Source organism: Argiope bruennichi, chromosome 6 (genome assembly GCF_947563725.1).
Source record: "Argiope bruennichi chromosome 6, qqArgBrue1.1, whole genome shotgun sequence".
Taxonomy (NCBI): Eukaryota; Metazoa; Arthropoda; class Arachnida; order Araneae; family Araneidae; genus Argiope; species Argiope bruennichi.
The window spans coordinates 63,700,594-63,712,605 of record NC_079156.1 but is presented as its reverse complement, the minus strand read 5'-3'; the positions used below and the strand labels follow the sequence as shown (position 1 = coordinate 63,712,605).

The window sequence follows — 12,012 nt, the reverse complement described above, 5'->3', positions numbered from 1 at the left end:
ATCATATAAATTTAATTAAAAAGTTGGTGGATGATTCTTCGAACTTTGTGTTCTCTTAATAATTCTTTATTTATACTCATTGACGGATTTGATCATTTTCCAATTCTAGAAAGTCCATATTATTAAATCCCTATTTTAAAAAACTGCCCAATTTAATTTCATATTTCAATATATTTTTTATTTAAAAAAACATGTAAATTATTCATTTTAGATCGCTTTTTTTTACTTTATTGTATACATAATATAGCAAAAGCATAGTAATCGTCAAAAAATTTGAAATAGAATTCGATTTTGACGAATCTCCACGTGATGAATCTCCCTTAGTGCGAAAAATACATTTTTGGAAAATATCCACCCATCTATTTGTCAGTGAAAAAAATAACTCAAAATCTATTTGAGCTAGACGGTTGAAATTTGGTATATGAGTTTTACACTAAATTTTCAGATTTTTATCAAATTTTGTGTAAAATCTGTTCAGAGGAAGTCCGGCTGTTCGAAGATAACGTAACACGATAATTACAAAACGAAGAGAGCTAAATAGATAAAATTCAGTACACAAATTCAATATCTATGTGTAGGCATCTCTCAATTTTTTAGCTATATTCAACTACAGGTTGACTGTCTATCGGTCTGTACTTTTAGAAATAAGTAAACGCCACAATTCAAAAATGCAGTGACTTAACTATATCAAATTTAGTATGGTAATTTATAACTACAAGTGGAGTTTTGTGTTAAATTTTGATTTCAATCGGCTGAGAAAAACTCGTCTGAAACACAAATTCGATTTTTCAATACAATTAATACATGCCAGCCATTAATCGCCAAATAGCTCGCCAAGGATGAGACGATATATTAAGCAAAAATGTTAAATTCACGCCAAAAATTAATATTTCGTAACTATTGTACGCCAAATGTCATTTAAATTTTCTGGCATGACAAGTTTTTTAGAATATGTGAAAAAGTTTTTAGGAGACTACTCCTGCTGATTATATTATACTATGAAAATATGTTGTTGTGACTTATAGCACTTTACAAGCCAGCTGACAGTTATCTGTCAGCGATTTAAGCCAAGTGAGCGTCTCTTGTTTTTTCAGTATTCTGATGATGATTAGATGTGTGCCAAAAGTGGCGTTACACCAGTAAAAGCTCATAAATAAAATTTTAAAAAATAGAATTTAAATAGCTATCAAAGGAATAGCTATTCAATTTCCCCCCCATAATCTTGAATACAAGAAACTAAAAACAGCCAAAGAAAAAAAAAAGAAAAAAAGGAGCAGGGTTTTTTTTTTTTTTTTTTTTTTTTTCTTTTCTTTTCCAGAAGGGAACATTTACAGATAGAGCACAGAAGAGGAACAACCCTGCCCGCACCGAGACTCGAACCGAGGACATCCAAACCACGGGGAAGACACGCTACCCCTATGCTAGGGCGCCGGCTATGAAAATATATTTATTTATTTACTACGACCAATAGGTATCCAATTTCGCTGTTATTTATATTAAAAAGATATTTGGCTTTTATAAATACTGTAATAACTAAGTAATTGTATTGAATCAAATAGCAGTCTATTCCACTATAGTTGTGTATACGTATATTATCTTAAAAGCTTATTACTGTAGCAGTTGCATTACTCTATCTTCTTTTTTTTTTTTGGATAATAGATGGCGTTGCTTGTTTAGGTACACATCCCACACTGCATTGCGATTGTTATTATAAGGAGATGATGTGCTATACTGTCATGAAGCACTAAAGGAAGATGAAAGTCCAAGACATTCATCAAAGCCATGTCCAATTTACACCAAACTACCGCCACTACAGGAGATAGCTTCTGGATGAAGCGGGTTCTCCTTGAATTGTACATACAAGTCTTCTGTGCGCGCGTTAATGTTTTGTCTTTCCGTTTCGTGTTTGTGTGAAATGTGATCATTAAAGAAATGTTTCCGAAAACTTATGTCCTCTTGCTTCCATTGCATGGATCATAATGATCTTGATTCATTCATACCACATTATTTTTATGAATGAATTTTTTTAAAGTAATTAGTTAGTCAAGAACATTTTTAATCTACTTGGCTGTATCCCACATCTCCCATCTATCCAGCAGCCCTAAACAGCTGCTTACTCTACCCAGATAGAAATCCACCACTATCACTACAAAACAATAAAAAAAGAAGAAGAAATTATGACTATTACATTGCAATTTTCATCCGTAAGCATTTATTGATTCTAAAAAAGATTATTCCAAAACAATTACTGAGACAAAATATGCACTGACAAACAATAAAAAGATGATGAAAGGGCGTAATTTGATAAATTTCGTGTCTGATTTTTGTTGTCGTAAAATTTTCGTCACATCACGGGTTCGATTGTTGAATCAAGTATGCAGATGACACATTTTTGTTCTCACATTTCCCATTTTTGGAAATGATACAAACACCGACATTAAATGATGCAGTTGCACAGAAAAAATATTTTGAAACCAGGAGATCTTCCAATAGAAGTTTTTTATAAAAGTAAAAATACATAAAATTTTCTCCAATCTTTTTAAAAGAAATATTGATTATTCTATTTTCAGAAAGTATAAATTTAATAAAGAAAATATTTACAACATATTTTTATTAGAGCATTATTTTATTTTTTGATCTTGAAATATTTTTTTAATTCGAAAACGAAGAGGCGCCACTAATATTTGAAAGAAATTTAACGATTAAGTTTAGTTTAGTTATATTAACGTCCCGTTTAAAAACAACACTAAGGCTATTTGGGACGGACCTCGTAATGTTGAACCGCGGTCAGATGACGAAGACGACACCTGAGCTGGCACCCACTTCTCCACACCGCACCAACCAACGGGAGGACGTTTGGCCCGGACGGATTTAACGTACACCAGACCCGCTTACACGACGGCTCTTCTGTGGAATCGGGTCACGAACATGAAACCCTCCGGTTCCAAATTTAACGCTTAAGTCTGATTAACTGATAATAAAATTTTAAGATTATGAAGCATATAGAATAGAAAAGATTAAGAATTTTTAAAACTACAATTCCAAAAAGAGAGTGAACAATCCATTACAAAATTTTATCTTCACAAACATGGAGCAATTCAAGTTAAATAAAAACAATTAAAATCTAACCAATTCAAGTGGAAGTAGCTAAAAGGAAATTTCATTTAAAGCATTTATTTGGCCTATTATAATGAAATTATTGTTTCTTGATGTAAGAATCTCACAGAAAAATATTTTTTATTAATTTTGGCATCTAAAAGTTTTTTTTAAAATTCTATTTAGATCAATGGCCCATAATTCAAGAACACTTGAATATAACATCCCTATTAAATCTTCTGTATCATAACTTGTACAGAATATGTTCTATTTATTTCTGAAAGGTTTCTGAAATTCTTGTTCTGAAATTATTCCACATTTGAAAATTTCTATAAACCATCGTTCATATATCTTTCCAATTTATGTCATTTTATCGCATTCCTAATTTATTTGTAACATTTAATGATAAAATATACGAAACCGAAAAAAAAAAAAAAAAAAGAAGTAAAGCTGCGATTTTACGTCACTTTCTCCCTTTTTAAACTTAACAAAATTTCTCGTTTCGATCTAATTTCGATTTCAATCTCGATTAAATCAATTTCAGTTTCAATTTTGACGATAAAAATATTGTTGTGAAATATACTTAAAAAATATGTTCAAAAGTTAATTAAATTTAGACTAAAGAATTTTACAGCAATTAAAATTTGTATCATTGGAAAGATAATTTCTTGAACGGTATAAAAATATTTTTTACAGGAATATTTTCGAAAGTTATCGCATAAAAATATCAAAATATAGTATATCCTTTAATTAAAATTCTAATAAAGACTTCAACAAAATCGCTCCAAGGTACACATTCCCAAGTATATCTGGGCCAAATTTGGTAGCTTTAGACCAAACTATTTGTCCTGCACACACACACACACATTCGTCTTTCTTATAAGTAGAGATTTACAATTAAAGTGTATTGTAAATAAAGAGGATTTTTTAAGCAATTTGCATGTGTTCATGATATTTTGACCTGCAATTTTTGTTAGCTTATCAGTGAGATATTGTTAACAGGACCGTCTAGAAGAGGACATTTTCTAGAGGATATAAATGTGATGAGTGTAACAACAAGGAAAGATAAACGAAATTTAGCTGCACATTTTTAATTTTAGCTGTTTATTTTCTTAATATTTAAAGGACTTTTATGCATTTAAATGGAATGAAAAGTTTTTCGATAAATGTCTTATTGATAGCTACAATTTTATTTTTAATTCTTGTTTAATTTTTCTACATCAAAAAATGAAATTACATCTAAAGTTATTTGAAAATGTAATAGGCCTAAATAATTCCATTATTCCGAGATTTATTTATCAGTTTAAAGCACAGAACGTAAATGAGATTTGAAATTTTTCTGAAATAGAGATAATGGAAACTTAGGAAAAACAGATGAAACAATCGTGCTTTTGTTCAACAGCAGTGGTAGGTTTTCCTTTGCAGCCCAGGCTGAAAGACATAACATCCAGTCACGCAATGCCATATCACAAGGTCATCTATCTGATATCCAATCAGCGCATTTTAGAAGATAGGCCTTTTTCGTGTTTTCATTGTTATCGACCAGCTCCCGCAGATAACTCAATAAATGCTATCATGTTTCCTTTTAATCGTAAGCGCGTGTAGGATGTGAAAAATACGTCTTTTTACAAAGTATATGTGCACTAAAAGAGACCATAAAAATGGGCTGTAAATATGTTGATTTAAACCAATTACCATTTCCTAACCATATACTTATTTTTCCCTATATAAAATTTTATTAAAATTAGTTTTTATGTTTACCGTAAAAAGGCAAAGAATCAGTCTTCAGTTTTAACCACTGATCCGATTTCACCAATTTTGTTTCACGTGAAAGCTTATATCTCTTAAATATGTTGTCAAAAATCGTCCCCCTCCCTCCTCTATCTTCTATTTTTGAAACAAATCTGAAAAATAATACTTCGCTGTATACTCTCTATGGGAAAAACCCGCGACAGGGTACCTCCTTTTACAACCATTGTAACGATTTCGAAACTTTTTATTTCATACTAGTATTAGGGAATTTTTAATGTCATACCCGGCATTTTTTGAGATTAAAATCTTTTCGTCTATAATTTTTTAATATAAAAACATAAAATATTATGATTTTACATAAAATATTATAATTTACCAAATCCTCCTTTAGTTTGAAACGTTTTTTAAAATTTAAATTAGAATATCAGTTGAATTCTAATTGAATTAGAGGTTTTTAAAGAAGTTTTAAAGACTACCAATAAGCAATCGTTTTCATGTTATTAATATTTGTTATATTAGTACTGCAACTGCAAATTTTTTTTCACTGTAGAAAGGTTTTAAAGAATATTTTGAGAAAATTAATTCAATATTTATTTTTTTTATTAATCAGAAGCATAAAAATAAACCATAACAATAGTTATTCCTTATACAAATTTCTAATCCTCTGTTTTGAAATTTTTCTTTTAGAATTCTGCTAACGTGTCCTAGCAATAACTCTTTGTATGCGTTCTTGTTCTTCAATAAAAAAATGATTATTCGTGATGTCTTCTTTTGAATTCGAGCGATTCACTTACTCTTGCTCTTAAACATCGTTAAATCACTGCTTTAAAACTAATAAAAGTATTAAAATTAAAATTAAATAAATAATGATAGAGTGGTTCAAAGTGAGAAAAAAAAAGTAATATATGGATAATTTCTAATTAAGTAAATATTTAATGTCCTTTTGCTTTGAAAAGGTGAAAATGCTCTTTTGCTTTTCTTGCATAATATTTGCTCAAAATTTGAGGGAATGCGCCCCTATTGTTTAAGAGGGTATGTGGAACACACCTACATAGTCATAATTGCTTTTATTTATATTAAGATGAATGCTCAAGATCTCTATGTATGTTATCAATGGCCACCTAAACCCTAACCCCACCATCTTAAAGTTTCAAAGATACCGGGAAGTAAGAAAGAGCCCGGCCTTAACCGATTTCTTCAATTATTTTTTCCTGGTTTGCAGACATTGCTAAACAGAAAGCTCTTAGTTTATCGTTCAGGGTTAATTTAAAACAGTTGTTTCTTTTGCTGTGATAATGATAGTTTATCATATCGACGCTATTTCTGATAATATTTTTAATTTCAAATAATAAACTGTTGCCAGAAATTTTTATTTCAAAGCATTTGCTTTTTTAGTTTTTCTTTATCTTGTTTTTTATCGAATCATTTCAAAAATGTTTAAGAACTTTCTGTAATATAATAAATTTTGTGTTTCGCTTAACCATATATCAAAAGAAATCGAGAATGATTACTGAAACTTATTAATTTTTTTAATTAAATCTAAAATTTGGTTCAGATTTACAATTTTGAGTGCCTGACCTCATCTATTTAACTAACTGCACTTTTAAACTATTGTCGAACTCCAATAATTGACCATACGGATTAATCAGAATATTGCATAAACTGGATTGGTATTATTTTAATTATTATTAATTTATTTTGATTATAGTTTATGGAATTAGATTTTTTAAAACTTTATTCGCGTTTTATAGTTAGAAAGTGTAGCATTAACTTTACATTTTATATCTAACATTTTAGTACGGTGTATTAATTTTACTGCTGAACTTTTCTTCTCTTAAGTGATGAGGAACGTATACGTTTTAAAAAATATATCTGACTTTAGATTTCCCCTTAAAAATCAATCTGGCCGTGACTGCATTTCCCAAGTTCGCCACCTTTGTGCGCATAACTTTAGGAGCAGACGATCGAGACTTTTCAGATGATATCTTGCATTTCTTCTCTTTTTTTTTTTTTTTTCCCAGAAAAGTACAATCGGTTGTTCTCGAAACGAAAAGCAACCTTTCGCATTTCAGATTAGAGCTTACTAATCAATATTCCGATTACTATTTTTTTTTTATTATTCTATTCAGCTGTTTGATAGGCATTTTGCTTGTTAAAATACGTCATTTGACGTAATACACAAGCCTTTATGCAGCGTCTGGAGATGCGCTTTTGTTTTAAGCTAATCTAATCGAAATGATAGAGATAAAAGGTTAATATCACCTATTTCACGTTCTGTCAAAAATAAATGTAAATGCCGAATGTTTATAGACTCATTTTGCCGCTTTTAATTATGATGTGACCTTAAATTGCTATATACCGGAGCACAAATATGTTTCGGAGCTAGCTTCGTCCGATTGTATGTTACCATATACCAGACAAATCGTAACAATGTTATATTTTTAGTGATTTAAACTTGCAGTTTTTTTACTTTCTCGTATACGAGTTATAGAAATATATAGTGATCATCAAAAAATTCGAACTAGTAATTTTAACGAATTTTACGTTTTCGGTCTCCCTCAGTTCGGAAAATACATTTTTTTTTTTGGGAAATGTCCTTTTGTCTATCTGCTACAAAGATAACTCAAAAACTTCTATATAGGCTTGAAACAAAATTTGCAGATTTTATCAAATTTTGAGCAGCGCGATTACTACAAGAGCTAGATAGATAAAATTCGGTACACAGATTTAACATCTATAGTATAGACGCATACCAAATTTTGAGCAAAAATTCACAAAGGGTTACCATTTGTCGGTCAGTACTTTCGAAAACGCAATAACTTAAATATATGAAATTCAGTACCGTTTTTGTGATTTTATGTGTAATTTTATGCCAAAAATTTTGTTTCATTATCGATTTGGAAGCACGCATCTGAAACATATATTCGATTTTAGGATATTTTTGATCGCATTTCAGAGATTAATCGCCAATACATTTGCCAAGAATCGCAAGATAGATTCACCTCTATAATATTTCGTTGAAAGGTTAATATTTCTTTGCTATTGTACGCCATTGCCATGTAAGTCGTTCACTGGGATAACATCTTTATTAGAGAGTATGCGAGAAAGTTTTGGGGAAACTATTCTCATTAGTTTTATTAAATCATTATAAGTTGTGATCATTGCTCTAAATGACAATGGTTTGTTAACATCAAAGGTAGTTGAAGAGGGGCTTTTGTGATCACTTGTATGTGGTTGACTGTGACCGCGCAAATCACTTTATCGAGACGTTAATATACCACACTCCTAATGTTAACATAACAATGCCTCTTGGTGCACTATAACAATATTAATCTGCATCCATATTAAGACAGTAGTCCACGTGATATCACTGTGTTCGACACATCATTTGTGGATTATATTATCGATTGTTCGCGCTATTCATCACGCGAATGCGATTTATGTAATCATAAACTTACACACATATGTCATCTCAAAAGTGTCACTTTCATAAGCAAGAGTCATTAGATTCAACATCATGAGAAGTAGATTTGTGGAATTGCTGACTAAAACACATGTAATCATAAAAGCTCCGTTTAAATAATCCGGAAACCATTCTATTCATTATGAGGTTCAACATTAGGTTTATCATCATAAGTTTCACTCATATCATAGACTACAATACACATGATCACTAAATTCGCACTCTTACAATTTTCTCTCATATTACTTAATTCAATACTTAATCATAAAATTGCATATCGTTCTCTTGTCGTAAACAGTCCTCTCTATGATTTGTTAGGATTCTACTGAACAATTTATACCGGATTTTTTAAAAACAATTACATAAAATAGCATAAGGAAACAAATTCGTCAAATATCAATGATTCTTTTCTTAGATTTTTTAGCCACTAATCTTATCTTCCGCATCGCTAAATGATTAACTGCGGTTAATTATGATTTTTTATAGTTCTAAAAAATGCAACAAATAGTGTCTTTTATTAGATTAAGCGATTAAAAGTAAACTGCGAAAATTAATTTCATTAAACTTTGACCTTCTTTTGCACATACAATGTGTTTAATTTGAAATTCTCTTTCTCTCTTTCAATACAACTCTTTTTTTTCTTACCTTCGAAAAGAAATTTGCATCTTGGTGAATTAAGACAGGTAAGGTATATAAAAAATTGTTTTATTAAGATTAAAAAGTAGAAAAAAATATCTTTAGCAGAAATCTGAAGTTCATAACTTAATTGTAAAAGAGAAAAGAACTGTTATAAGTAATTCTCAATAAATTGAAATTTAAATGTTTTATAATATATTTTTAACTATTAATAAATGATTAGGGAATTGCTATCATTTTGATTGAATTTTCTTGTATTGTTTTCCATGCCTTACGCTATTTTACTTAAAATTCTTCACAGCGTAATATATCAAACTTTATGTATAATTTATTTATATTAATAATAAATAGAACTTTTTTTAAATAGAGGATCAATTTTAAAATTTCTGAAATAGAAATTTAGAATACATTTTAAAATAGGAAGAAGAATTTTTAGAATATAATTTAGAATAGAAATTTTTTAAACTGAAATCATTTTCAAAATTCTCTTTTGATTTCGTCGTATATTTTCTGTTGTTATATGTGAGCTGACGATATAAAAAATATTTTTTTTGCCTTTAAATTTTAAAAAATATGTACTAAAATATTAATCTTCAATTTTTTTGAAAAATTTTAATACATATGTAAAAACATTTTTTACTCTTGCTTTTAATATATTTCTTGCTTTTTTTAAAAATATATTTTGTAATTTTTTTTATCATGATTAAAACAAATTCTTGTAATTATTTTGCCGCAATTTCTTTAAAATTCTTTTTTTAGATAACACAAATTATTAAATGGGTTTTGGAATTATCATATTCTATACGGCCCGACAAATGCACAAAATTCGAAAAATGATTCGGATTCAGAGAAGCCTAAAACGTGTAAACTTGCCAAAAATCTGGAAGTTGGGAATGTTGAGAATCAAGTTTCTTTATTTGATACGAAAAAGCAGAAAAAGATTAAATACATGGTAAATAATAATAAAAAAACCAATGGCGCCAATTAAAATTAAAAATTTTGTTTTATTTTTTGCATTATATTGAAATCTAAGAACATGTACATGTACGTTAAAACAAAAGTCTTAAAAGCAGATGGAAATAATTGATATAAAGCTCATTTTTCTTGTTATCATTTATTCATAAAAAATCACAAAGTATGATTAAACATTGCTTTAACAAATTATTTATATCTAAGTGAAGTTGCTTATAAAATTAACTACATTACAGAAACACAACTATTTATTTCTAGTTGATTTATAAACTCTAACATTTAAATACAACACGAACAAGAATACAGAATTCTGGATGAGCGCATTAAATAGAGTTATATGTCATTAGCATAGCAGACGATTTTTTTTCTCTCTTTGACAGAAACATCTATTAATGAACGTTTTTTTTTTTTAATAACAAGCTATACAAATCTTTCCAAACAAGAGTAAGGGGAAAAATAATTTTGAGGAAGTTGAATTTAAATCATTTACATCAAGATTAATAAATTATAAAGAATTGATTTTGTGACTTCCTTTATTTTTAGGATTCAGAGAAGTAATAAAACTTGAAAATTCATCAAAATTTTGAAATTGGATTCTTGAATGATTACAATCTTTTTTGTATTTAAGATTTTTTCATTTAAAGTCAAAACTATAATCTATATATTACTGTTGATTATAACTTTTCAAGTCAAATCTATAATCAATAATAATACCTTTGATTAGTTACTAAATTGTCCAAAATTCATTCAAATGTTTGAAAATGATGACAATGCAGATGTCACAGAATAAATTTAATTAGATAACATGCAAGTCGCAGTTATTTATGTTATTGCTTCTTGTCAACACCAAATGATTATAGGTTAATGATATTTTTAATTAAACTGTACTTACAGATGATGAATGTGATGGAATTCAGTAGTTGAACCATAATGTTCTTTATGGAAATCTTCAAGTCGAAAACATAGCTAAAAAGGATGGATGGTGACTGTTTTAGTAACGATGTTAATTTTTCTGACCTGCGCAAAAATCTTAGATCCGTAAACAAACAATTCCAGGAATATTTATCCATTTTTCGCAAAAATCTATTGTTATAACGTGCTGTTTTGATTTCTTGACTATATTTTTCCATCGAAAAAAATAAACTAACCGAATTTCTGCAAATAAGATTGATTTGAAGCTTAACACGGGCCATTTTTATCAATATAGGCTAAAAACATTATAATAATTTTATCAAAACATTTCTGATTATTGATGGAAACGTAGTTATTTGTATTTTTAGCTATTTGATGATGACAATTTTATAAAAAAGTATTCTATTATTGAGTTTTTATATAAAAAAAGAAAACACTCCCAGGAAAGAAGAATGTATCAGCTAAATGGCGATAATATTTTGAAAATTATAAGAATTTTTTTTATATAAAAACAGATATAAAGCAAAAACTTCCTAATTTACAAGTTTATAAAGAATTCCAAATCTTTCAGATAATTTAGGAAAATATATTAGTTTCTCAATTAAGAAATAAGCTGCATTTCTACCCAAACTTTAAATATGGTTTCAAACAATAAATAATATGAAATTTCTACTTTTTCGTATTCTGAAACTTTAAAATAACTATTAAATATTTTTAAATGAATAGATTGCTTATTCTGTAGACCAGGAACTACAAAACATATTGAGAAATTATTGCACCAAATTTAAACAATTTAACAATAAACAAACCAAATTTAAACAATCAATCGATTTTGATAGATGAAATTTTCCGTAAAAAAATTTACCAAAATTCGGAATTAAAAAAAATTGGAATTTAAAGATGTAAAAAACATATTAAAATGTTTTTATTCAAATATAAAAAAGTAATTTCCCAAAGAATAAACACAGAAAACATTCCAAACTTGTTCAGAAAATTATTAAAAGATTAAAACTTTTGAATAAATATATTCGAGAATTTTTCGCAAATTCGAATTTTACTTTGTAAATTTATAGAGAAGAATATGTTGATTTCAAAATTTGCAATATGAAATTAAAGTGAGAGTATCTCTTTCCCCCTATTTCGTGCATTTTTTTGTGTGCTTTTAAAAATATATTTATTTA

The 12,012-nt window shown here is 28.3% G+C and overlaps 1 protein-coding gene across 1 annotated transcript in view; it reads right to left on the bottom strand.

Annotated features, from left to right (window-relative positions):
• LOC129971101 (probable serine/threonine-protein kinase kinX) overlaps positions 1–10,892 on the bottom strand; it is a 31,843-nt gene extending 20,951 nt beyond the window's left edge. Inside the window, exon 1 of the mRNA XM_056084580.1 lies at positions 10,812–10,892. Coding sequence (XP_055940555.1) covers positions 10,812–10,848 — 37 coding nt within the window. The 5' untranslated portion in view covers positions 10,849–10,892. The remainder of the gene's footprint in view (positions 1–10,811) is intronic.
• Between the last annotated feature and the right edge of the window lie 1,120 nt (positions 10,893–12,012).